We start from the raw sequence: 27,133 nt of genomic DNA on the forward strand, positions 1-27,133 counted from the left end.
TTGTAACCAATATTTCTCCATTTTTATTTTTATTAATATCTTATCTCGACTATTATATAAAAGTCTTGTAACCAATATTTCTCCATTTTTATTTTTATTAATATCTTATCTCGACTATTATATAAAAGTCTTGTAACCAATATTTCTCCATTTTCATTTTTATTAATATCTTATCTCGACTATTATATAAAAGTCTTGTAACCAATATTTCTCCATTTTTATTTTTATTAATATCTTATCTCGACTATTATATAAAAGTTTTGTAACCAATATTTCTCCATTTTTATTAATATCTTATCTCGACTATTATATAAAAGTCTTGTAACCAATATTTCTCCATTTTTATTTTTATTAATATCTTATCTCGACTATTATATAAAAGTCACTCGTGTGTATGGGAGTTACTTCCTCATAAGTGCCGAAACGGCTGAGCCTATCTTTTGCAAATTTCACAAAGCTAATTTATATGTCTGGCAGTGTTCTTAGATATGTTTTGTACAGAAATTCTTCCGATAAGTATTGAAAATCGAAAAATTCTCTCTTATAGATTAAAAAAAAAAAAAAAAAGAATTTTTACAGGAGAATATTTTACGTTACACCAGCAAGGGAGATAATAAAATTTTAACAAATCATTTCTTCTTAAAAAGATTTATTATAATCTGGAGATATAGCTTCGTGTTAGAACATTCAACTACAGATCGAATGATCCCCTGTTCAAGCCCAGGTGTACCTCTCACCATTTTATTTTAACTTTTGCTTATTGAGGAGTTCAATTTACGATAAAAGAGGTACCATTTAAAATCGCAGTAAACCATTTTTTCGTTTGCATATTTTAAAACTAAACATTAATCAGAAGTGACTTTTCCTGGGGAATCATCGTCAAGCCCAAATATCAGCTGACATGATATTGTAGACAAACACAGACGGAATTTGATGAACATTATTATTATTATATAAAAAATTCTTTTTGCAAATTAGTTCTCCGGGCAAATCATTCTTCATAATATATATAATAATCAATAGAGGATTGATTCTATAATAATACATACGCAATCTGCATTAATTAAAATATCATGTTTAAGCGTATTGTATGACCGGGCAATGCTGGGCTGCCAGCTAGTTTCAGCTAAAGTTTAATATGCTGTCTTTATATCGAATTACATTAACTTCTGTTCTATTCAAAAATGTGATCAAAACAAAAAAAATGGCAAATATTTCAAAATATATTCAAGCAGTTGTTTGTCTTTATTTTATTAGTAATAATTAGGGGAGAAAAAAAAGGAATAGATTTATTAAAAAAATAAAAATAATGGTTCCACAAGAGAAAAGAAAAAAAATGATGGAAAAATAATGCCAATTTTTGTATTGTAATTTCCCGCTCAATTTTTATCAGGTTGGTACAAAAGCTGATGCTGATTTGCAATTTATTTTATTCCTTATTACTTAAACATCATGATTAATTTAGAACTTTTTTCTTTAAATTTATTAAGACAGCATTCATATTCTTCTGCAATATTCTCACCCATGTTAATCCAAAAACGACTTTCTTTAGTCAACAGAAAGGGAGTCATCTCCTACGACGATAATGCCCATCCTCATACAACACTGCTGATCAAACATCTAGAAAAATTTGATTGGGAAATTTTTCCCCAATCTTGCATATTCTCCTGATCTAGCTCCCTCAGATTATCAATTATTTCGAGGACTAAAAAACCATTTAGATGACCCTAGGTTAATGTCACGATTGAACAGGAGTTAAGATTAATATTTCACATGAAAACCAAAAGAATTTTACAAGCAAGGCATTTATAAGCTCATTGACAGATGGAATTCAATTATAAAGAGCAAAGGTCGTTATTGTGATGAATAAAGATTTTCAAAAATACAATTTTTCATTTTCAAGATGAAATTTTAAATCAGCGAAAACTTTTGTACCAACCTAATGAATAGAAATTTATTAGAATTTGTTAGTGTTATATACCAGTTTAAAATGCACAATTCTCTCTGCATTCTGGGAATTACCAGGGTCATTCTAAACTCAAAACCTACTTTTTTTTAATTCAAAAAGTTGAAGAGCTATGGAGACGGGAGTGATACAATTAAAATGAGTGACCTTTTATTGTTATACATAATAAATCCCCATTCTAAATGCACTTTTGCCAGAAATTCCAGAACGCATCTCTGCTTCTGATGTACGTCCACGACAAGCCTTGTCTTCTTAGAGTCTCATACTGTCAATATCTGCAACAGAGTGATGAAACTTTCAAGTCATGAATGTACGAGTTCAGTCATCATAACAATGCAGTCTACAATCCTACTGATCCATTTAGGTGAGATAAAAAAAACTAGGAGGCATTACTTTTGGAACGCCCCTTTGTAGATTTACTTAGAATATTGTAAATTTAGGTTAGTAAAAAAAATGATGAAAAAAAAAAAAAAAGATGTTAATCTGAGCAATTTTTTTGTAGTTCAAATTTGCTTGCGACGAACAGAGGCAGATCACAACATCAACGAGGGATGGTCAAACAACATTGGTCAAAAATCTCTTTACATTATAGAGATTACAACTTTGAGAATGAGGAACGCAATATTCACCTTTCTTTACATAACGACAAATTAAAAACAGAAGTCGAAGAAGAACCACGCAAAGCTGCGAGAGAATGTAAAAGTGTTTGTCAGAAGTCAGACAGTTCTTAAGTATAAATTTAAACATCAAAGGAAACTTTATCAACGTTTCTTCTGCAGAAAAAAAATGCATTCCATTTCACAATTTTGTCATGTATGATGAAATTACTGAACATTAAGAGAGCATTATCGAAAGGAAAACCCAAAATTATCTCTTCTATTATATAAATCTCACTTGCCTGTTTAAATGTCTGCCTAAAACTTTCGACAGAGGCGACAGATTTTCACAAGATCGGCATCGTTTTGAAGCTCGACCGTTCTGACGACAAATCTAAAAAAAATTGGACCAAAACATTAATTCCTTCACTCTCAACTGGGCACTTTTCTACAGGGAGGAGCCGCTTTTTTCACCGATATTCTAGAAAGTCATCCCCTCTTTTTGATTGTCTAGCCTTAATTTAAACCTACGTCACTTCTGGTTTAGCGATGGACACAATAGCGAAGACGTCATGTTTTTTTTATTTCACATTCTTTTCCTCCTTCACGGTACAGGTTCAAGCCTGTCTGCCTGCCTACTACCACTTTTTTTTTGCGCAACATGACTTGTAGTGAAGTCAAGGTAGCACTAAGGAGCTACGAAGAAAATGATTAGAGAAAATAACAAATCCATAAGTATCATGAAATTCAAAACTACCCAACTAAAAACACAAATTCAAAAGGTTACGATCAGCTCAGCAGTCGAGCATGAAAACATTTCTTTAAAACTCCATAACATCAAAAGAATGTAAAGGTACTGGTAGTAAACATGTGGAAGGATTAATACACTACAGCTTCACTGAGTATCACAGAAATGAAGACGGCAAATGAATATTTAGAATAGAACTTTGTGAAAAACTTGAATTGAAATTTCACCTCAACTAAACAAATATTTTTTGCAGGAGAAAATCTTCAGAACTAATAAATTTTACCGAAAATTAGGGACCATTCCAATATTTTTCTCCCCGATTCCAATACAATTACTAATTCTGATTCTTTATAAAACTCTAAATATTTAATTGTAGAGTTATTTTTCCCCTCGATTACTGTAAAAACCACGGTAAATGTGCAGATATTTTGCTCAAATGTAAAATCAATCAGCTGGCAGTGCACATTGATTCCATCTGTCACCTAAAGAACTTCTTTAACTCCTTTGGAAATCATGGTCATTCAGCAGAGAGAATTTTGCAAGCATCAAAGAAAGACCTCACTCCTCTCTTTTGTGGACACTCCAGCATAGACAATCTTCATCTGAAGATGCCGACTTGTGACACACAAAGAATCTTCTTCTCTTCCTGTAGTTTCAAAACCTAGAATTTTATGCAACCTTGTGTACCTGTACCCAATACGGCATTTATCCTGGGCAGTTTGAGTATATTTCCAAAAAGGAGGAAGTTTCTAGGGAATATAATTCACAAACATTCCCTGGTAGGACATATTCCGATCAGGAGAGATAACATTAGTTTTTGCAGTTTGCGGCAGGAAGGGGCTGATGTTCTTAAACATACATCTTCTGGTATTCTCTAATGGTAATCAATAGAAGTAAACATTTTAGGGGAAATCATTGAAAAGTATAAAATCCCCCCCCCCCTCCTAATTGGCCAACTTTTATAGAAAAGCGAATATGGTTTTAAATGTAGTTTATTTGTTCAGTTTATGCAAGCAATTTTTGTCCTCGTCTAACAGTGCATATGAGTGTGTGGAAAAATATCAGCAGTGAAGTATGGCTGGCTTGCGAAGATAGCAGCAGTTGGTTGGAGGAAAGAGAAATGTGAACCAGGCTAGATGGACATGTGGCAGCGAAAAACTTTTCAAGTTGTGTTGAGATGAGAGAGTAACGTGTAATAAAAACTTTCAAAATTTTACCTTTTCTTCTCCCCATTTGCTGAAAACCAGAGAAAAAAAAGGGGATCACCTACTAGGTTTAAAAACCGGCTTTGAAACCTAGTAGGTGATCCCCTTTTTTTCCTCCCTGCAACCTCTTTTCCCACAGAAGCACTAGTCTAGCTATAACCACTATCAACAATTTCCTCCCACTATCTGTGCCAAAATCTAAACACAAATTCCATTAAAAAGTTTCTTTACTAATACTGCCTTCTTCCCAGCTAATTACAATATAGTTGTCTCCAAGTCCAATGTAAACAAGTTCTTGTTGAGCAGTCTTCTTAAATAATCAAATTTTACCCAATTTCCACCACTAACGATCACCACGCTGTTGTCTCAATAACCACTCTACATTCATTAACCCTTATCCTCGAGTAGCCTTTGAAACTAAAGAAAAAAAACCAAAAAAAATACCTGTAAATTGATCAACCCATGTGGCTGAGATCAATGACAACTGAAATCGACAATAATCAAATAAAAATAAAAATCTTTTTTTATAGTTTCTCTAAGATGTAGCACTGTGCAACTAAGTCACATAATTAAAGTAAAAGTTTATTTAATTTATGTCCTCTCAATAATTATATATGGCCCTGATTGTATCACATGGACTAAACTAGCCAATCGCATTGAGGTGTTTCAAAATAACATGATACATTTCATTATGGGTCATCACCTGATCAAAAAAAAAAAAAAAATATCCACCCTTCATCAAACTGTTTCCCTACCCTTCTGTTTCATAAAATCAAAAGTAAAACCCTTAAACTTTTTGGCCATGTCAAACGATCAACCACTGGTCTGTCAAAGTTATGCTTTGAGGGCATGTTAGAAGGCAAAAGAGGCAGAGGAAAGCCAAGGAGAAGATGGAGAGAAAATGTTTTTGATTGGAAATCTCTAAATAGTTGGGCGTCCATCAACCAACTTGCTCTGGATTTGAAGGAATGATGAAAAATAAGTCATATGGGTTCATAATCCGCATCAAGCGGAAGATGCGCCTCATGATGAAATCACATAGTATACGAGTGAGAATGTGCAACCTTTTAATTATCGCTTATCAAAATAAGACAGTTTAGTGAAATCACCAAGCAACGAGATGGAATACTCCAAGGGATGTTCGAAAAGTAATGCCTTGTATTTTTTATTCCACTCAAATGGATCATAGGAGATTGCAAGTTGCATTGCTATGATGACTGAGCTTATGCATTTATCACCTGAAAGTTTCATCTCTCTGTTGCAGATATTGGCAGTATGAGACTAAGAAAGCAACCCCTGTCATGGATGCATGTCAGAAGCAAAGATGTACTATTGAATTCCTGCATGCAGAAAAAAAAAATTGAATTGATCACCATTTCCTGGCGCCTGTTGAACGTTGATGCAGTTGATGTTAGCACGATTAGGAGATGAGTTCGTCGATCTCAGAGTGGCAACAGAGATGTGAGCGACAAAATGTGCCCCAGATTTTTAAGCCGAAGGCATCAAAAGAGGCAAAAATGTATTAAATATGGTGATGACTATGTAGAAAAATTAATTCTGGAGCACAAAATGTTATTCAGTTTAATGGTACCACTCTTGCCTTCATAGCTCTCCAACGTTTTAGTTTTTGAGCTAAAAAATAAGGAGGCCTTACTTTTGGAACGACCCTCATATAAGATGTATTACTGCACAGTTAAGTCACATACTACATTAATAGGAATGTGTTATTTTAACTTTGACTTTTATTAAAATAAAACTAGTTAAATCATGACGCAACGTGGTGAAGTATTACAAGAGACATTTCATAAGTAATTTTTTTTATTCTATCTAAAGAGGGGATTGCAAGTTGCATTGTTATGATGACTGAATTTATGCATTTATGAGCTGAAAGTTTCATCTCTTACTTGCAGATATTGGCAGTGTTAAACTCTAAAAAAGCAAGCCCTGTCATGGACATATGTCAGAAGCAAAGATGTGTCCTTGAACTCCTGGCAAAAGTGCATCAGGGCTTTACATTATAAGTGAAACAGTCGCATTTGTGGGTGATTTTTTTGCAGGTGATGACTAGAAATCATAAAATGCTTATCTTTTGGCAACTGCTTTTTTCACCAACAATCTTTCAAAGCTTATTTGCTAAGTAAAAAATATCTTTTCGACCTTTGTTTAAATAAAATGAGCAAAGTCAAATTATTTAAACAATAAAAGTTTAATAAAACAATATACAATGTTTTAAAAAAAAAACATCTGAAGAAATTCAAATGTTCATCCCTTCAAATCTTAATATAAAATTCAGTGCATATTTAGAATTACAATTATTTAAAAAAAAAAAATACAGAAAAATCTTTATAATGTACATACTTGCCATGGAACAAAGATGTCATATTCCAAAAATCACACGAGTTTCGCTAGTAACTTTTCTATTTAGCTATTAAACAAAAATCTTTAGTTGTCAAAGGTCAACTAAAGATAAATTTGTAGAGCCCTGTGCATTGAGAATGGTGGTGACTATGTAGAAAAATAAATTAGGAAAATAAGACTGTTTAGGCAAATCATCATGCAATGAGACGAAGTACTATATTGAGCTGTGAACATGTTCGAATATCTTCATAATCTCAGTAGGCCTCTGAAATTGATACAATTTTAAAAATTTCTTTGGAAGCTGAGAGCAGCTTCCCATTTATTGCTCTGACTAGAATAATAGCTATTGAGTTTAAATGACCTTTTAGATGTGTGACATTCAAACATGATTAAGTCTGGAAAATAGGGGAAAATATGTAGCAGTTACAAATCAAATAAAGATCTGTTTTTTGTCGTGTATCAATTTCCATGCTAAGTGATTCAGCCACACACTGACCAATCAGCTGGCAGTGCACATTGATTCCATCCGTCACCTAAAGAACTTCTTTAACTCCTTTGGAAATCATGGTCATTCAGCAGAGAGAATTTTGCAAGCATCAAAGAAAGACCTCACTCCTCTCTTTTGTTCCTATCTAGTGGACACTCCAGCATAGACAATCTTCATCTGAAGATGCCGACTTGCGACACACAAAGAATCTTCTACTCTTCCTTTTTCTCACAATCCAACTTTCTGCCACCGACAAAAGCCTTCCGTAGTTGTTTTTAAGAGCTCTGTTTTTTTCTACCATGCTACATTTTTAATAATTAATTTATAGAGGTGAAAACTTGCATCCTTAAAAGGAACCTGGACACAATATTTTGTTTTTATATTCACATGTTTTAGGAAGCTTCTAGATTTGTATTCATATGGCAATAAATATTAGTAGAACTTGAAAAATAATTTTTAAGTTTTTTTTTTATTTTGAAATATTTCTCATAAGAAAGCAAGTAAGATGACAAGACATAAAATCAACGTTTAACTATTTTACATTAGAATTGCAATCGTTCGCTATTGAGAAAAGGAAAATTACAAGAATTTCAACCTTTCTGCCAAACAAAGAAATCAGATTATGAAGAAACGTACAAAATCAATTTTCTTTACATCTGTTAAGATATATATATGTCACTTTGTGTGTGTGTGTGTGTGTGTGTGTGTGTGTCTGATATCCTTCCTAATATGTTCCAAAACAGATGAGCCCAGTTTTTGCACATTTCATACAAAGCTAATTTATATATCTGGCAGTGTTCTTACATAAGTTATTTTTAAGATCAGATTTTTATTGATTTTCGATAATTATCTAATAAATTTCTGTACAAAACTTCTCTCTTATAGATAAAGAATTTTTACATTTGGCTACAGATCAAATGATCCCCCTCTTCAAGCCCGGGTATACCTCACCATTTTATTTTGATAAGTTCAATTTATGATAAAAGAGGTACCATTTAAAATGGCTGTAAATCATTTCTTTGTTTGCATGTTTTAAAATTAAACATTAATCAGAAGTGACTTTTCCAAGGCATTCTTCGCCAAGCCCAAATATCAGTTGACATGATATTGTAAACAGACAGAATTTGATGAACAACATTATCATTATTTAATTTCTTTTTGCGAATTAATCCACCAGGCAAATTATTCCTCGTAATATATAATAATCAATAGAAGATTGATTCTATAATACATATGCAATTTGCATAAATTAAAATTTAATGCTTAAGCATATTGTACAACCGGGCAATGCCGGGCTGCTAGCTAGTGTGTGTGTGTGTTTAATATATATATATATATATACACATACATACATATACACACACACACAACACTCATTCCAAAAGTAAAGCCTCCTATTTTTTAAGTAAAAAACTTGAAGAGCTATGAAGATAGGAATGAATAAAATTAATAACTTTTAGAGATTAAGAATTTGTTTTTCTAAATAGTCACCACCATTTTGCAATGCACTTCTGTCAGGAATTCAATGACACATCTCTGCTTCTGGCACATGCACATGACAGGGGCTGCTTTACTTAGAGTCTCACACTATCAATATCTGCAGCAAGGAGATGAAACTTAAGTGACAGATGTGTAATTTCAGTTATCATAACAATACAATTTGTAATCTCCTCTGATCCATTCTGACAGAATAAAAAATAGGAAGTATTACTTTTGGAACACCACGTGTGTGTGTGTGTGTGTGTGTGTGTGTGTGTGTGAATAATCACAAACTTACATCGACACACTATTCAAGCATCAGAAATAGAAATGACTTGAAGTTTATGTACAGGCCAATCAACTATTTTTGTACAATGAATAATTGAAATTAATCATCACAAAATCGCTTCTCTTTATTTTACCACGTACAAATTAAACAATACGAAATTGGTGACAACCATAAACTTTCACAGCAAGAGAATGGCTTTTTGGCAAAGGCAATGAAATGCAACACATGACACTGGCACAGAATGACAAGGGTGTAAAACGTAGCTGCAGCTTCATGATGCTTATGTTTGAAGGTGCAACAGTAAAACCAGCTCATCAAATGTATATATTAGGAGTAACAACTTTTTTGTTGTTTATTTTTCTTTTAAGCATCTCAAAAAATTGTGATTATTAACTTCCATAATGCATATTATTAAAAACAGTTGATTGACCTGCGGTCAAATGGTGAATTAAATTTCAAGTTAAAAAAAAAAAATTAAATAAAAAAATTTTTTTTTTAAATTCAAGTCTAAATAAGAATTTACAAAAAGGAAAGAAAACCAGCTACAATTTTTATGTTTTCTCATTTCTTCTGTCAAAGAAATATCTCAAAATATTACATTGCTGAAAATGAATTCACTCATCCTTCGATAGGGTAAAAGCTGAAACCTGGTAACAGTTTATTATTATCATCATTATTCAATAAACATAATTAATTTGAAGAAGAAACTGACATAGGCTGTCTGTAACAGAGTTTGTGTATGGGGTTGGGAATGATGTGGCTATGGGGTTGGGGGGGTCATGTGGCTTACATCCATCAAGCAAATATGAATAAAAAACATTTTTATAAAAATAAACAATGAAAAATTACCTTTATGGAATAAAAACAATTTTTTTTTTTCACATTTTTGTTCTGGTCTTTTTGCACCTTATAATTTGTCCCTATTCAAATCCTTTGAATCAAATGTCCCTATTAAAATCAAAAGTTTTAGAAAAGGGATGAAAACTAGGTTTACTGAGTTGTGAAATCCTCTGGGCGTTTTTGAATAAAAGCGGACACATTATTCAATATTCTGTTTACTTTAAATTATCACTTCAAGACAAAGCTAGAAAACCTCAATCTTGCATAGATTTTATTAAATATACTTTCAGTTAAAGAATATTCAATTAAGACATTTATTTCTCTCTCACTGCAAGAAATGTGACAAAGGTTGGAAAGTGGGATTGAAAAGTCAGCGCCCCTGAGGAGCAGTCTGATCCTACCAAAGACGCCTGGACAGCCCTATTGGCATTCCTAGGTAAAGGCGACTCGGGTGATTAGCAATAAACTAACCCCTTCTCAAAGACACAGGCCAAAGCCTGGACCTGCGCAGGATTAGCAACATACTGTGGTCAACATGGAAAAGGTCATTACAGGAATGGTCTAAACTGTTGATTTTGGGGCCGAGGGGAAAAATTCCCAGTAAAACTGGGAAGAATATTTAATTAAGATCATTGTTCTTTTTCAGATGCCCACAGACTGACTGACAGTAAATCTAAGTTTGAAATTGCATTTTTATTGTGAAACATTGTGCAGTTTGGATGCATTTTAAATACATCATAGCATCTTGATAAAAAGGCTCATTCAGTCAATGTCAACCTGCAAGTGTCTTTCAGATGCATATGAGCAACTCTATAAAAGAAAGTGTCCACACAGAGTTACACTTAAGTTAGAAATTATATCTTCATTGCGAAATGCATAAATTGAAGAATGGATCCATGCTTTTTTAAAATTGATTTTATATAAGGAACATTTTTATTTTAGTAAAACGCCATTTAAATATCAAAAGGAAAAAATAAAAACAAAACAATTTTCAGTCTATAATGCAAATAGACCATATTTTTGAGTCCTCACTATGATCATGATAATGAATATGAAAACCAGTCAACCGAATTCCTAGATAAAAAAAAAAAAAGAACAAGGTCTATGAATACCAAACAATCAATAAAATTTAGAAGCAATAGTCAACAATTCTTAGCTGCAGAAAATAACCTGGAATTAAGAGAAAATAAAAATTCAGTTTTCAACATTTCATCAACTTGCAACTCATTTAAAATTCATACAAACATCCCTTCCTTTGTTTCCATCACAATGCTTGGATCAGTGTAGCAATCATTCATCTTAGCACATATATAGCAAAACTCATCACAAACAATTAGTTTTCTTAGAAACAATAACTGGTTCATTGATACTGCTGTATAAGTAAATTATCTCCCTTGGTCATAAACTCTCGAGTCAATGTTGGCTATACATTTGACCAGTTTTTTTGTTTTGTTTTTTCACTTTTTTTATGTTTTTTAAATATAAAAGCTATTTAATTATATTTAATCTGAGTTCTTTTGTTTAGCAGTATATATGCATTATAAAACTTGACTGTTATTCAAACTTTAATATTAGCCAGAAATAACCGACTTGCAATTTGATGACTTGAAAATTATTTTTAATTGTTTAAGATTAAAAAGTAAATACCGTTTCCAACCAGCTTTATCTCTTTATTATGGATAAAAAAAAAAAAAAAAGAAATTAGGTCATGTTGGTTTCTCCATTGGAGAAGCAATTTCCAAAGCGATTGACTTTCAATTTTATAGTAACTTTTGATTAGTATTAAAGCTTAAAAGCAAAAGTTGAATATTATGGTTCATTTGAACACGAAACAAAAGAGAAAAAAAAAGGAGATTCTCTGACCACAAATGATTTTATCAATGAACCCAGAAAACTATATTTTTACTGAAATTAATCTAATTTACTATATATATATATATATATATATATATATATATATTTTGTTTTGAAGGGACATTTTAAATAACATTGGAAAACAGAAACATTTATACGTTTTTTTTTTTTTTAACACCAAAATGAGAAAAAAATGTAAAATTCTTTCTAACACTTTTTGTAGCTTTGAAAGTTAAACACATTTTTTTTCTTGTTTTAATGAATTTAATACTTTGTTTTGGATAAGTTAACATTTATCAACATAAAAAATATTGTTTTCATACAATTCATAGCTAATTTAATTTTGTATCAAATGTCAAATGAAAGGAATTTTTTGGAAAAAATATATGTTGCTCCTTTTCAATTTAAGCTTTAAGAATAAACATCATTAATAGAAATATTTGAACATCTATAATCACAAAATCGGATTATTTGACCAATTCTTTGATTTGAAAGCTTTTTTAGTCCTAAAAAGATTGAGTTGGAAGCATTTTAAATTCTTATCAAGTTAAATTAAAATGAGTTAACAATGGCCAGAAGAAGAAAAAAATACAGAAGAATTCAATAAATTTAGAGTTATTTCCATATATTTAATGTTCAATATCCAAGATCAAAATTCTTTAGGTTTGGCTTTACAGAAGAAACGTATATTTGGATCTAAAGAATTTGCTTTTAGAAAACTTTCAACACTCATTAGATAAGTTTAATTTAAAATGCTCAAACAAAATAGGAAACTCGTTCATAACTTAAAACTAAAAATAACCAACATTCAAATGTTTTCTTTCTCTCTCAAAAATATGTAAATATATATATTTAGTAAAAAAAAAAATGTTTAGAACCTGATATACTTCATTCTTTCCATGTTCATCATCTGGCATAAAAACATTTACTATCTTGGAGACTTTTATAGCCATCAACCAGTCATATTCCATGTATAACATTTTTTTTCCAGAACTGCCTCTATATTAAAAAACAAAAATAAAGAAAAATCTTCATGGTGTACATATCTGTGACAAAACGAAAATATTATACTCCAAAAATCATGTAAATTGATCAATTAGTTTTATTTTTGAATGAAAAAATTAAATTTTATGAGTATCAGAGAAGTGACTGTCTTTCATACCATTTTGAAAAAAAAAATCTGAAAAGGGGAGATGACTCAACAATAATTCCAAACTTGCAAGATTTATGCTATGTCTATGAATTCCCATTAATTGCTTAAAAATGATTTTCTTTATAAAAATATAAACTACTTGGTCAATTTATGTGATTTTTGGAGTATGATATTTTTATTTTGTCATGTACATAATGCAGATTTTTTCCTCAAGTTTGTTTTTTAGTTTCGGGGAAATTCAGGACAAGATGCAAAACTTTTTTTTCTATGTACAATAAAATCTGCTCATGAAAAGAATTAAATATGTCAGACTCTAAAATTTAATTTGTTAAACACACACGCACACATACATATATATACATACACATAGATACATATATGTATACAAAAACACACACAGAAATGTAAAATTAGGCACTACCAAAAAATGTTATGAATTCAACAAAGATGAGGAAGTTGGCATAAATAAATCACTGAGTTGCAAGATTTTAATTACATGATTTCAGGTGAATCTATAACAATAAACCATAATAGAAAATTGTAGAGCCAATCACACTTAAAAAAAAATATATATAATAAATTGATTAAAAAACAAAAAGAAAAAAACAAAAAAAAAAATCAAGACACAAATGTTAACTTGTACCCAGGCACACTATTTTTCTGGTTTCTTGCAAAATAACAAATAGAAAAAAAAAAAAAACAATGTAACATGTGCCCCCCCCCCCCCTCCGAGTTAACATTCTCTCACGTGACCACATCAATTGAAATTAGAGGATTTTTTTTTCAAGTGATCCCCCCTCCCATCCTCCACATTTTTTTCTTCCCTATTTCTGTTCAGCTTTCTTTAAAAACCGCTATTCAATAATTGTTACATCAAACTAGTGTTCATTGAAAAATATATCATTTTAAAATCATGGAATTTTGATAGCAAAAGAAAAAAAATGTCCATTTATTTATTGTGTTAAGTCAGGTGTCTTTTTTTTTATTATTATTTTTTTTAAATTTTTTTTCTTTGTCCAATGATGACAGTAGAAGAATCCACCCCTTTAAGAAATGGGGTGAGGAAATTCATTGAGCAGCTACATGCATCAACAGTTATCCACTATCAGCGTTCATTGATTAGGGCTATAAGTCTGCCTCCAAGAAATTTCTCAAACATCTGCAACTCCGTACATTTTATGACCAATTTTTTTTTTTCTTTCTTTCTTTTCAAACAAGCTTTTTTTCTTTCCCTTACTCCAATTCCTCTCCAAGATTTTTTTTTTTTTTGCTTTTTTATGCAAGATAGCATAAAAATATTTTTGGCAGTTGCTACAAATGTCAATATGCATATTTGAAAATACTAAGCTGATATCGGAATTGCTTTTATTTATTTTTTTTAGTGTGGAATTTTCCAAGTTTGTCCGCTGTATTTTCCGATGCCAAGGAGTAATAAAAAGTCTAAAGTTATGTGAGGAACCTAGAGAGAATGATTGGATTTGTAAGAAATATGATGCGGCTGTGCATAACAATTAGGATTCTTTCCAGTGATGTATCATTTTTTATATTCGTCATTTTGAAGGGGGGGGGGCATTGATCAGAAATCATTTTTTTTTTCTTGATATCAAATCACTTTTTAAGGTGTAACAATATAAATAAATTTTTAGTAGATTTAAAAAAAAAATTTTTATTTATTTTTTTTTTTATTTAAAAAAATTTTTTTTTTTTACTACCCATTTTTATTTTCCCAACAATTCCCCAACCTTTTTTATTGTCAAGGATTGTTTTCTCCATTTTGAACAATTATGAAAGAAAAAATATATAGTGTATACATTTGTTTTGAATTCTTATTTTGACATTTTTTTTTTTTTTTTTTTTTTTTAATTCTTTCTCTCTCTCTCTCTCTATATATATATATAAATTTGAACATAAAAGGGGGTGGGAGAGAGAAAAAAAAAGGAAAAAAAAATCAAAAAGAAAGTTAAAACATTTTATTTTCTTTTTTTCTTTTCTTTGATTTTTTTTCCTTTCTTATGCTTTTTTTTTTTGGTTTTTGTTTATTAAAATTTAAAAAAAAAGAAGTTTTTTTTTTAACAATTTCCTTTTTAAGGAAAAATATTTGTTAAAGGACAGGAAATTATAACAGCTTATTGATAATATCATTATTAACATCATTTATCCAAGAATTCAGTATGAAAAGCGAGGTTGAAGAGGTGAGAAGAACTTTGTTAGGTTTTATTTTTTTAACATGTTTCCATCTGTCAGTAACAACAACGGCAAAACTGTCGGTAACAGTGACAATCAAAGTGTCAATAATAACAGCAGCTGAACTGTCGGCAGCCAGGCGGTATAACTGTCGGTAACGGTAAGAACTTATACAATGATACTGTACATCTTTGGGGAGGAGAGGTTAGATTTATATATATATATATATATATATATATATGCATGGATGTGTGTGTATGTGAAACAAAAAAATTTTAATGCAATTTTTTTTGGCATGTTTTTTTTTTCTCACTGACGAGCAACAAAAAGTTAAAGATTTTGACAATCACTCAATGGTGACTTCTTGCTGAAATGGTGGCCGTCGCTTGCCACTGTCTGTCCTTTTCAGACTGCCCGATCGTGTGACTTTGTTGGAAACATTATTGGCTGACATATGTCGTATGCGACTGCCATTATTGAGAGAAGAAGAGCCCGAGAGACTGTGGCTGTCGGCAGGGTCCTTATCTGTTGGAGAATGCATGCTACTGACACTCAGACTAGACATAGAACTGGACAAATTCAAATTTGATGCTATGCCCAAGCTGTTAGGGTAGGGGTTCTGGAGGTCAAGGTCATCGCCAGGGAGACACGTTTCAACCATCAGTTTCAAACCTTTCACGAACAACTCTGCATTGTCGCTGGGTTGTGTTGTCTATAATAGAAAGAAAGAAATTAAATTAGCCAGAAATTAAAAACAAAAAAAAAATGTAACAATCAAGAAATACTGACAATGAAGAAGGCAATAAAATATTCTGAAATGTGTTGCGAGAAATATGTTTAATCATCAAGCAACCAATACATCTGGATTCTATTATTTAGTTTGTTAGTAGCATGATTGAACATTACAATGTTAGAAATACCATTTACATCAGCAATAAGTTAGACAACCTGTTGCCTGCAATGGTATCACCCCCACCCTCCCAAGAAAAAATGCTATACAGATTTGGATAAAAGAAAATGACTGAAAGGATGTTCAAATTCCTCAAAACTTTAATTGCAGAAAAGTAATCAGTTGGACTTTGTTTCCATTTTTTGGCATCATCTCAAAAGAAAGCAACCATCCTAAACCAATATTATCTCATCCCCACAAAGATGAGACAGCATTAATCTCAAGCTCTGATTCAAACAAAATCATTTTCAATATAATTACAATGAGAAAACATTTTTTAAATAGATGTGCTTGACAGAAACAACATTTAGAAACAGATTTTGATTTAATAGAAGGCTGATTGTGTTATCGATGTGTTCAGTTGGCACATAATGGACATTGAATGTGATGACAGACGCTGAAATTATGTTAGCAGACAATTTGCAATATAAATACAAGACAAAGGCATACTATAAATATAATGAAGGGACAAGAAGCCTTATTTTACTCTCAAAGAGATAATGAATATCCCCTGTAAGAATATTGGCCTAAGCAGTTGATAGTGAAGCAAGGGTTGCACAATCATAAACCTCACCTGATCTTACATGGTATCGCTAGAGGCTTAGTGGCAAACAGAAAAAAATTATGTTATTGACATTTTCCTTCTATTAGATTAGTTGTACAACCAAAGTCATGTCTACCCTACCATATATAGAGGGAGGCTATATATGAATTCATACTTTTCTTGAGATTATTGGGGAAAATATATAGAGGGAGGCTATATATGAATTCATACTTTTCTTGAGATTATTGGGGAAAATATATAGAGGGAGGCTATATATGAATTCATACTTTTCTTGAGATTATTGGGGAAAATGAGGTAAATTTTTACATACGTTGTTCAGCATAGCTTACCCCTTAGAAAAAAAAAAATCCAATTTCTAATTTTTTTTGTTCTATATATTTAAAACAGACTGAACAAAGGATCCAGAAAAAAAGGAATTAAAAAAAGATTTTAAAATATTTGAGATATTAGTGTGGGGGGGACCACTTTTATACATAAATTAAATGCAAAATGAGCACCCACTTATAGATAAACAAAACATGCAATCGCTAGAGAGTTCCGATTGTAGGGTGGGAAGAAAGTGTTAATTTTTCTCTGTGATGTTTTAGTAATTCTGCAGGTTTTGAACCTTGCTGAAATAACATTTAGAAATCCATTCTTAACATAATAGAGCTTTGTTAAATATTCTGTACTTTAATTGACCAAAGTGTGCCAGAGCAGGGGTTGACAACTTATGGTACGCATGCTACACTTGGCACACTAAGCAATTTTCAATGGCATGCAGATGCTTCAAGTATTCTCCCTTGTGGTAAAGAGACATTACTAATTGGATGTCTCTTTATAAATGCACAAAAAATATTCTTTTTGTATTTTACAAGTTTTCTAAAAAATATATTTTCTTTTTTGAAATGAAGTCTGTGGTTTGTTCATGTTATTAGAAATTGTATTTCATAGTTAATTTATGTAAATATACTTTAATTATATGTAAATATCAGCATGAATGTTTGATTTGATATTTTCAGAAAATCAGTTTTTGTTAATCATGACTGTAAAAAAAGGAAATTTGATCTTAGACTCTTTCAAGAAAATTGAACAAAAGAATATTGATTTTGAAAACACAAAAATCGTGCTTTTTGTTGTGAACATGTGTTGCACATCTAGTGTACAAAGATACTTTCAACCGAAACACCAGTCTAAGTTTAAAACTTCGAAAAATGAAAGTGAAGCCATCAAAAAAGCTATTTCTGGTTTCAAAAATCAAACTTAGATTTTGAGGCAAGTAACCGGAATGAACAATAAAGCAACTGAGTCGAGTTGTAAAATCGCTGAATTTGTGGCTTTGAAAGGAAAACCATTTACAGATGGAGAATACATCAAACAAACTTTTTTGAGAAGTGCCGAGATTTTATTCAGTGATTTACCAAATAAGATTATATTCTCTCAAATTAGATAAATACTTGTTTCTGCAAGATCAGTTGAGAGGCACATAACTTATTTAGTTAAAAATTTAATAACTAAACAAATATTTGGATTAAAATAATCTCATGACGTTTTTGAATTTTGGAGATGAGGATTGGTTATTTGTATTATTTGGATTCATCGGACTACCGTTCTCATCTTGAGTGTGATTTTCACAACGTTTTGGTCGATGTAACCTCTAACCTTCTTCAGGTGTATCTTATCAAACTCGGGAATGTTTCTGTTGAACTCTGAAATTTAGACAGAATTTCAAGCGGAATCCTTTATTTACTTCACAGGGGTAGCGTGTGTCTTGTTCCATCAACCATGACTGGATAGGGGTAACACACTATCCCTGTAAAATAAATAAAGGGTTCCGCTGGAAATTCTGTCCAAATTCCCAAGTTCAACAGAAACATTCCTGAGTTTGACAAGATACACCTGAAGAAGGTTGGAGGTTACATCGACCAAAACATTGTGAAAATCACACTCCAGATGAGAACAGTATTCCGATGAATCCAAATAACACAAAACAATCTCAAGTATTCAGTGTTGCTCTTGAAAAAAAAAAAAGTACAGATTTAGATGATTTATCCTGCCTAGCCGTGGTTGCAATCATGAAAATAATCACATTTATGAAAAGTTGTGTTTATTATCCCTTTATAATACACTTAAAGCAGAAAACATTTTGACTGCATTTATTAGTTATTTTGCTAAACATAAGATCGGCTTAAATCATTCTGTATGACAACCGATAGTGCTGCTGTGATGATTGGCAAGAAGAAAGGATTTGTAAAATTTCTTGAAAATCATATTGGCAGCAAACTTTGGAATTCTTATTGTATTTTACAACAGTAGAGCTTATGTGTAAATCTTTGAATTTGGCCTCTGTGATGACTACTGTTGTTGGAATAGTCAACTTTATTGTTTCTCATCTTTTACTGGTGCACAGGCAGTTTAAGTCTCCTCTACAAGAAATTGAGTGCAAATCTGGAGATCTTCTGCTGCACAGCAATGTTTAGTTGAGGCGAAGTTTTAATTAGATGTATTAGCTGTCTTGAGGTTATTTAGGTGTTTCTTGAGGAGGGGGAAAAACACCTTCCTCAACTGAACGATGAAAACTGGTTGTTGAAGTTGATGTTTCTGACTAACATAAGCACACATTTAAATTAATTTAATCAGAAATTACAAGGACAGGGTCTAACAGCACTTCATCTGTTTTAGCTATTGGAATGCATTTACAATAAAAATAGAAATTTTTTTTCGATTATCAATACTTATTGGAGACATTCCAAAACAAAACCTATCTAAGAACACTCCCAGACACGAAGAACATTTATGTGAAATTTCAAGAAAATCGGTTCAGCCTTTTCAGAGTCCATAAGGAATAAACTCACACACACACAAAGTGCCTTTTATATATAGAGATGAAGATTCTCTTTCTCTTCACTGACTTCATGCAACACAAGCAGACAAAACTTTTATACTAGTAACAACCAAAAAAGGCATTTTAAAAAGCCTAAAAATGTTTCATGGTAAAAAACGAATGTAAAGAACAAATCCATTCTAAAAATGCACTCATTCAATCTGAAAATTGAAATTTTGGAAAAGTTTTTTTTTCTCCAAATTAAGTGTAACACTAACAGACTCTTCTAGACATGTTGACAAGTCAAAAATCAGGAATCAATTTTCAACAAAACAGCACTTTCCATTATTCTGAGTAAAACAAAATGAAAAATGTAGAGGGGGGGGGGGAAAGCACATCCAGTCATGTGTGACAGCTAAAATTGTGAGGTAACAACGAATGTCAAAGTAAAACTAAGATTGAATTGTAAAATTTAAAAAACAAATAAAGCTGAAGATGCAAAAGTTAAATCATTTTTTGATTAAAAAAAAACCCCTAACAAAGTCTTATTCGAAATTGAGAAAGAGAGAAGAAGAAAGAGCAACACTTGTGAAAGTATAATTTGCACGCAAATTAAAATAAAACTTTCAAATGAGCAAAGAGCACACCAGTAACAAAAATATGTAAATGTGAATTTATATTCAACAAAAACGTTACTGTTGCAACATCTGGTGAAGAGCTGTTCTGAGAACCCTTTCCTGCCTCAACAGGGTTCAAAACTGACTTCAAAACCGAGTAGGTGATGCTCTTTTTTTTCCTCGCTGCTGTCTCTTTCTCATAGAAGAGACGTTGGGAGTCTACCTTTTATTATTTTCATTGTAAGTGCTTGACTGAGCTTCAATTTACGCTCCCCCCACCCCACCCTGGTAAGACTGTCACAGCAAGCACTCGTCTAGCTACAACTACTGTCAATAATTTTCCCCCACTCTCTATCTGCTTAAATTTAAATGCAAATTCCATGATCAAAGTCTTTTCCTAGAACTGCCTGCCTGTGGAACTCTATACCATAGGGTTACTTTCCAACTGACTATAACATGGTTGTTTTCAAGTCCAATGTAAACAAGTTTTTGTTGAGCAGCCCTCTTGAATAATCAAATTCTACCCAATTTTCACCACTACCAATCACTCTGCCATTGTCTCAGCGACCACCATATACTCATTAACCCTTGAGTAGCCTTCAGGCTTTGATAAGTGGTGACTCCCATGTAAAAAAACAAGCCGAGCTTGCAAAGTTCCCCTCCACAAGTGAAAAATTTACTTTCACCATGACTAATGTTTGTGCAAAAATTTTTTATTGAGAAAAATCTGAACAAATCGAAGTGAATTACTAGATCCAATCTCTAGTAAATAATCCACTTCATGTTTCGTTACGTGATGATAATTAGACATTAAAAAAAATAAAAATTAATTTTAAGTGTTTCATAAAGTTCGAACATTGCCCCACTCAAAAGCTAAGGTTCCACATTTTTGTATTAAAAGGTTAAAAAAAGTTATTGCATTATGTTTTAAATATCTACTACATTTATAAATATGAACAGTTAGATTAGGTACTATTTGGCTTCTATTTCACTCATTTCAGCCTTATTAAAACATTTAATGAGTTGTTTTGATAGGTGTTAGAACGGATTAGACGATTTACATATACTTTCAGGATAAAAAATTTTTCAAAATACAAAAGTCGAGCCGGAACCAATTAATTTTGTATCTAGACGTTTCACAAATTTTTAATAAAAAAGGCTAATCTGCATAGCTTACTTCACCATTATATAACTTAATTTGCATAGCTAATTTCGCCATTATATAACTTAATCTGCATAGCTTATTTCACCATTATATAACTTAATCTGCATAGCTTATTTCACCATTATATAACTTAATTTGCTTCATTTTGTGTCTATCTGTTATATCTCTGCATTGTATTGCCTTCTATAAATTAAAATTTCATTTATATACATATTAAACAATGTTTCTAGCAAACTATATTAACCTTTTTAATAATGTATTATTCTTACCAATTTATAAATTTGTTTTTTAATACTTGAAAATTAGATTTACTGCAAACATTAATGGTGGTTATAATACAAATATTCTGAGCAGAAGACAGATTAGTTGTTTCTGTACATAAAAAAAAATCATCCTATCTTTTGTTAATGCTGAAAAATTTTTTAAATATCAACCCGGATAAAGCGTGTTTTGGATAGAGTTGAATTAAAATGCAACATTTCTAGCTTTTAAAAACATGGCATGATGTCCAACAGTTATTCATGTCTGAACAGAATTAAATATTGAGCTTCTATGAGCATTTACAGAGCCACAATGTTTTATGTTACTTATATATATGTAAAAGTAAGAAAGATGATGCAATTGACCTGTTCACTATTCTACTCCGTTAAAATATAAAATATAGGTCCCCACCCACCCCAAAAAACCCATAAACAAATTTTTTTAATAAAAACTTTTAATTTTTTTTTCTCCTTTCATAATAGTCAACCTAGTGCACAACATATTGGAAAAAATATTCCAACAGGTCATGGTGAACAAAGAAGAAAACGTTTTGTGTGGATACCTATTTTACCAACAAATCAGTGTAGTGCAAGCCAAATTTTGGAGAAAGTTTCAATATCACTATGTGCCATCAAAAAGCAGGAAAAAAGTTCAGACAGTTTGGAACTGCAAAATCTAGGTCTAAGAGGCACTTAATTGAGTAGAAGAATCAGTGTTAAAACATTGATGATGTATGGGCTTCAGTGGCACAGAGCCCTAAGAAATCACTTTGACAACGTAGTCAAGAGCTGAGAATCTCAAAAATTGGGTTATCATGTGTTCTTATATCAGGTGTTCATTTGTATCATTACAAGATGCGAATAAAGCAAAACCTTACGCATGCGCACATGGAAAAATGCATAACCACGTGTAAATGGTTTGTGACACAATCACAACCAATCCAAACTTTGTGGATCATGTTTGGTTCTCTGACAAAGCAGACAAGACATGTAAACAGCAAAATTATTATTTACTGGGGTACAATGATGCCAGAAGATGTAACAAAGAGGCTGTTACCTTCAAGAAAATGCAATTTGTAAGGATGGCATCATTGGTCGATATTGGTTTGAAGACGAATGTGAAAAATCTGAGACTGAATATAGAGCGCTTTGTGGCAAGTCTAGAAAAATTTTGAGCATCATTGTTACAATGCAGAGCGATTAGTCAAGATGAGCAACAAGACGGTGCCAAAACCCACACATCAAAAAAAAATTCCTTAGCCTGGCTTAGTAAGCAATTTTAGGAGAGACTAATCAGCAGGAAATGTGACATTGAGCAAGCATTACACTTACCAGACTTGAATAAGCAGATTTTTATCGTGGTTGGGGGTCACCAAAATACCCCTATCAAAGAAATCCCAAAAGAGGAATGGGTTAGAGTGATTGACAATTTTGCATGATGTGCATAAGTTTGCCTCCAACACAGCAGTACCCATCTTAAGTATAGTTTAGACAAAAAATGACTTATGAAAAGCGATCAAGTTAACTGAAACTTTGAAGAATGATCATATGAACATTAAAGCTTTTAAAATTTTGTACAATTTAATAAACCTTGATAACATTTAATAAAGTTTATGTGGTATGGGTGGGGGGTGGGGCATATCACAATTGTTTATTTCCTAAGAAATTAATGTCATTATATTCTTTCAAATTTCTTTATAATGCAATTTGAGTTTTTAGTTCTCTTATGATATGTGGATATTTTTTCTATGATATTGAAATTTTGAGTGTGTGAATCAATTAGAGGTGCGTTCCGAAAGTAACAAGATGGAACATTTGTTGACCAACGAAAGAGAAGTTTTAAAAGATATTATCCCTATTTACTTTCATGAGGTTGGTTTTTCGTGTGCAAAAATCCAGCACCCCCAATATAGTGGCACTCTGGATAGGAAGAAAAATATTGGTTCTTATTTAGAATTCCACTTATCAAAAAATAAATGCAAAAATACAGAAAAATCTTTATGATGTACGTAGCAATCACAAAACGAAATATCATATTCCAAAAATTATGTAATTTGATCAAGTAGTTTTATTTTTAACTAAGAAAATCAAATTTTCTGAGTATCTGAAAGGTGACTGAGTGACATTTTGGATTCAGGAGATAGCATTGGCAAACATAACATAACTGATTGGAATTCGATGAACCAATTCCATTATCCATTCTAGTGTAGTGATATTTAGCATGGGATGCTAGATGGCGTAAAAAGTTGATGAGTTAAGGAAATGATGTCATGAATGAGAAGCTTTTATTTGGGTTTTTGGTTTGAAAGAAAAAACTTTTTTTTTGTGAACTCTTTTTCACTCCCCACAAAGACATTACAACTTGGACATAAGGGCCTACTATATAAAATCCTATATAACAGAAGACTGTGGGGAGGTCGAGCAGCGAAATGCTTGTTTACATTACATTTAAACTTTTGTATGTTAGTGGTCATGGAAGCAGGAAACTGAGTGAATTCTGAAGTCTAGCAGTCTGAGGAAAGAAACTGTGAGAGCAGGTTTTCTACAGTGAAGCGGTGGGATTTTGTTGTCAGGTTAGTCAGGAGTATGCATGTCAAGGAACCACAAGTGCTATGAGTTCATCAGATCACATCCCATTAAAGTACTTGCAAAATGCAGAGAAATGCAACATTGCGGTGATGAGACAGAGTCTAGAGCTTGGATGATAGTGCAGGATCTGTTAGATTTGAGACTCTTTTTTGACTCTGTCTAAAAGTGAGAGACTAGTGGTAGATTCATCAGCCGAAACGTGGCAACAACACTTGATGCATAGGCAAATGATGGCTTTGTAGAAATATAGGAAACTCTCAGGTGCGAGTAATTGTTTTTTTTTTTCAGATAACTTAATCATTCAAATGCAAATGCAGCAAGTGAAAAACATATCCATTTTGAAAGATTTCAGTTTTGCTAAGGGATAAATGTGTTTGGCTTACTACTCAAAGCTTGTCACATCGTACCATGGAAACGATTACATAGCAAAAGCTGGGTGGGAAGACCTTATTACTCCTACAGCGACCAATTTGTAGAATACTCTAGATGTCGTCTAAAGAACCTGCCAACAGTGATGTTTGGAGAAGAATCCAAAATAATTTTTGACCGAGTTGATTCTTAGGATTATTTATGGAGAAGATTCATTTATTTCATAAAAATAATGATTAACAACAACAAACAAAAATTTAAAGCAATAACAAACTGCATCTTACATAGATTTATAAGAACAAAAAACCTTAAATGCTGAAAGTAAATTTCAAGTCAATTTACAAAATGAATAGGAAAATGGACAAGAATTTTCATTCAATCGACACATGAAGCAATAAAAATGCTATTTTAAAACTGAAATCGGACAAACATAACTTTTTCGTGATGTGTGACCTTATCTAAAACTTTTTTTATGGAAATTGCTCCAGACATGGTGTAAAGCCATTTGATGTAAGGAGCTAGCAAGAATGAAAGATGATTATCGCAAAGACAGGAGATGCCTATTGATCTAAAATTTGAAAAGACTAATGTTAAAAGTAGGAGGAAAACAGTTAGCAGAGCAGAGCAGAGTTTCAAAGATTGCAGTTCTTGGAAAGAAGTTACTGGAATAGGAAGCTGGATTACAATGAAATATTAAAACGGTGAATTAGTGGAGACCATTAGACCAAGGAGTCAAACAGGTTAGAACAAAAAGAAGCAGGAAATTCTGAACAACCCATGCCATAATAGTATTCATAGAAAAGACTGAGACTAGCAAGATTATGTGAAAAAAGAGAGTTGCAGAGAAGAATAAAGGGTGAGGCTAATCAAATACATTTTGAACATTACCAAGAAGCCTCAAATGAGACAGAGTTTCACCAAGTTAAATATGATGACAGCACTTCATACATGGTCTGAGAATAGATTTTGTAGAGAATAGCCAAACAGACTTTACAAGAAGAGATTAATTTTAATTCTAAATGAATCATGCAAAGAAAGAAAAGTCAATCTATTCCAACTGGCCTTGTGCATCATAAGAACAAGAATAAACTATACCAATTAGAAAATTCTAGTTATTAAATGTATTATTAATTAATAGTATTAATTTAAAATTCTATTAACATTTTATGTATGACCTTATTGAAATTGTGTTTATAACTGCCAATATACTTTCCTTTTCTCATAATAGATCCAGGCTTTTTTAAAAAAAAAAGTCTATTTTTCACCTCGATATGTTATTGTTTTGAGTTGTGTTGTTATTGTCAAATCATAGCAACTGTTCATATTGTCCAATGTCTTTAACTCATCCTCAACAACGTCTATGTTATTACCATGCACTAGATGCATGACCATTTTGTCAGGTGACGTATGTAAACTGTGGTCCCAGTGGCCTTGCAATCTGAGGGTAAACAGAACATACAGTCCTGAACCATCTGCACTGACCAAATACTGGCTGGTGACATCTAATCAAATTCAGAATTTCAATTATAAAAAAAAAATCCTGGATACGAGAAGTATTTAACATATTTTTTATGCAATAAAAAGCAGCGTTAATTGCATAACAACATGCAGTACATATTATTTTGACTACTGTTATTCTCGCAACATTTCGCTTGATACAACCTCCAATCTTCTTCTGGTGTATTGTGTCAAACTTTTGAATGGCACCATTGATTCAACCTTTTTTTGTTTTCATTCCAAACAAGGCATATTGCCACTTGGAACATAAGACGCTAGTGTTTGGGATTGTATCTAGCAAGGGACTAAGGGGAGTTGAGCAGTGATATGTTTGTTCACATTACATTAAAACTTCTGCAAATTAGTACAGTCAGGGAAGCAGGAAATGGAGGGAATTTTAAAGTCTAGCAGTCCAACGAAAGAAACTATTAGAATAGAAAGCTTTCCGGATCTAGGGACCTCAACAGTAAAAAAGGGGTGGGATTTTATCGTTTGTCAAGTTAGTCAGGAATATGTACATCAAAGAAGCACGTGCTGAGAGTTCATCAGAACACATTTCATTAAAGTACTTGTTGAACAGGTACGAGGATGTGACATTGTGGTAATGGAACAGAGGCACCAGCCCACATGTGGCAATAATACTTCACGTATGGGCGAATTGTGGCTTTGTAAATAATTTCCTTGCACGATAGGAGCTCACCTTCCTTGCAGTGGCCTTGGCAACATCCTCATTGAATTTGTTCCAATTCATGCTGTCTATCGTAAATGCATGCTCTCATTCTGTCAGCCATGACTAGTTACGAGTCCTAAATAATTTTCTATTGTATTTTAGATGTTACCTGCACGGAGGACTGAACCTTCAACTCCAGGAGAGTGCAACTTACCAAGTACTTTATTCACAGGTAATTCTAGTATGAATTTTGGAATCCTTAAACATATTTTGGTTTTTAGAAGTACAATCTTACTACTTATTGTAGACAAGCCTGGGTGACCAATGTTGCCCGGGTGTTTGGAGGTGTGTGTTGAGAAAAGAAAAAAAAAAAAAATGGTAGTAGGCAGGCAGGCTCGAACCTGTACTGCGAAGGAGGAAAAGAACATAAAAAAAAATATTGCAAACCGGAAATGGCGAAGGTTTAAATTAAGTCTAGTCAATCGAAAAG

At 32.1% G+C, this 27,133-nt stretch overlaps 1 protein-coding gene across 21 annotated transcripts in view; it reads right to left on the reverse strand.

The window, feature by feature from the left end:
* Window positions 1–15,365: 15,365 nt before the first annotated feature.
* The window catches only part of LOC145277800 (neurofibromin-like), a 345,586-nt gene continuing 333,818 nt past the window's right edge, over window positions 15,366–27,133 (reverse strand). For 17 of the 21 annotated variants that reach the window (XR_013868231.1, XR_013868216.1, XR_013868230.1 and 14 more), the window contains one exon: window positions 15,366–15,871. Coding sequence is in view for 17 of the 21 variants with exons in the window: in XM_080129724.1 (XP_079985850.1) it covers window positions 15,506–15,871 (366 nt within the window). In the remaining 4 variants the exon portion in view is untranslated. The remainder of the gene's footprint in view (window positions 15,872–27,133) is intronic. The other 4 variants (XM_080129823.1, XM_080129806.1, XM_080129773.1 and 1 more) reach the window with 2 other exon arrangements.

Source organism: Euprymna scolopes, chromosome 1 (genome assembly GCF_053919585.1).
Source record: "Euprymna scolopes isolate OS-2025 chromosome 1, ASM5391958v1, whole genome shotgun sequence".
Classification (NCBI taxonomy): domain Eukaryota; kingdom Metazoa; phylum Mollusca; class Cephalopoda; order Sepiida; family Sepiolidae; genus Euprymna; species Euprymna scolopes.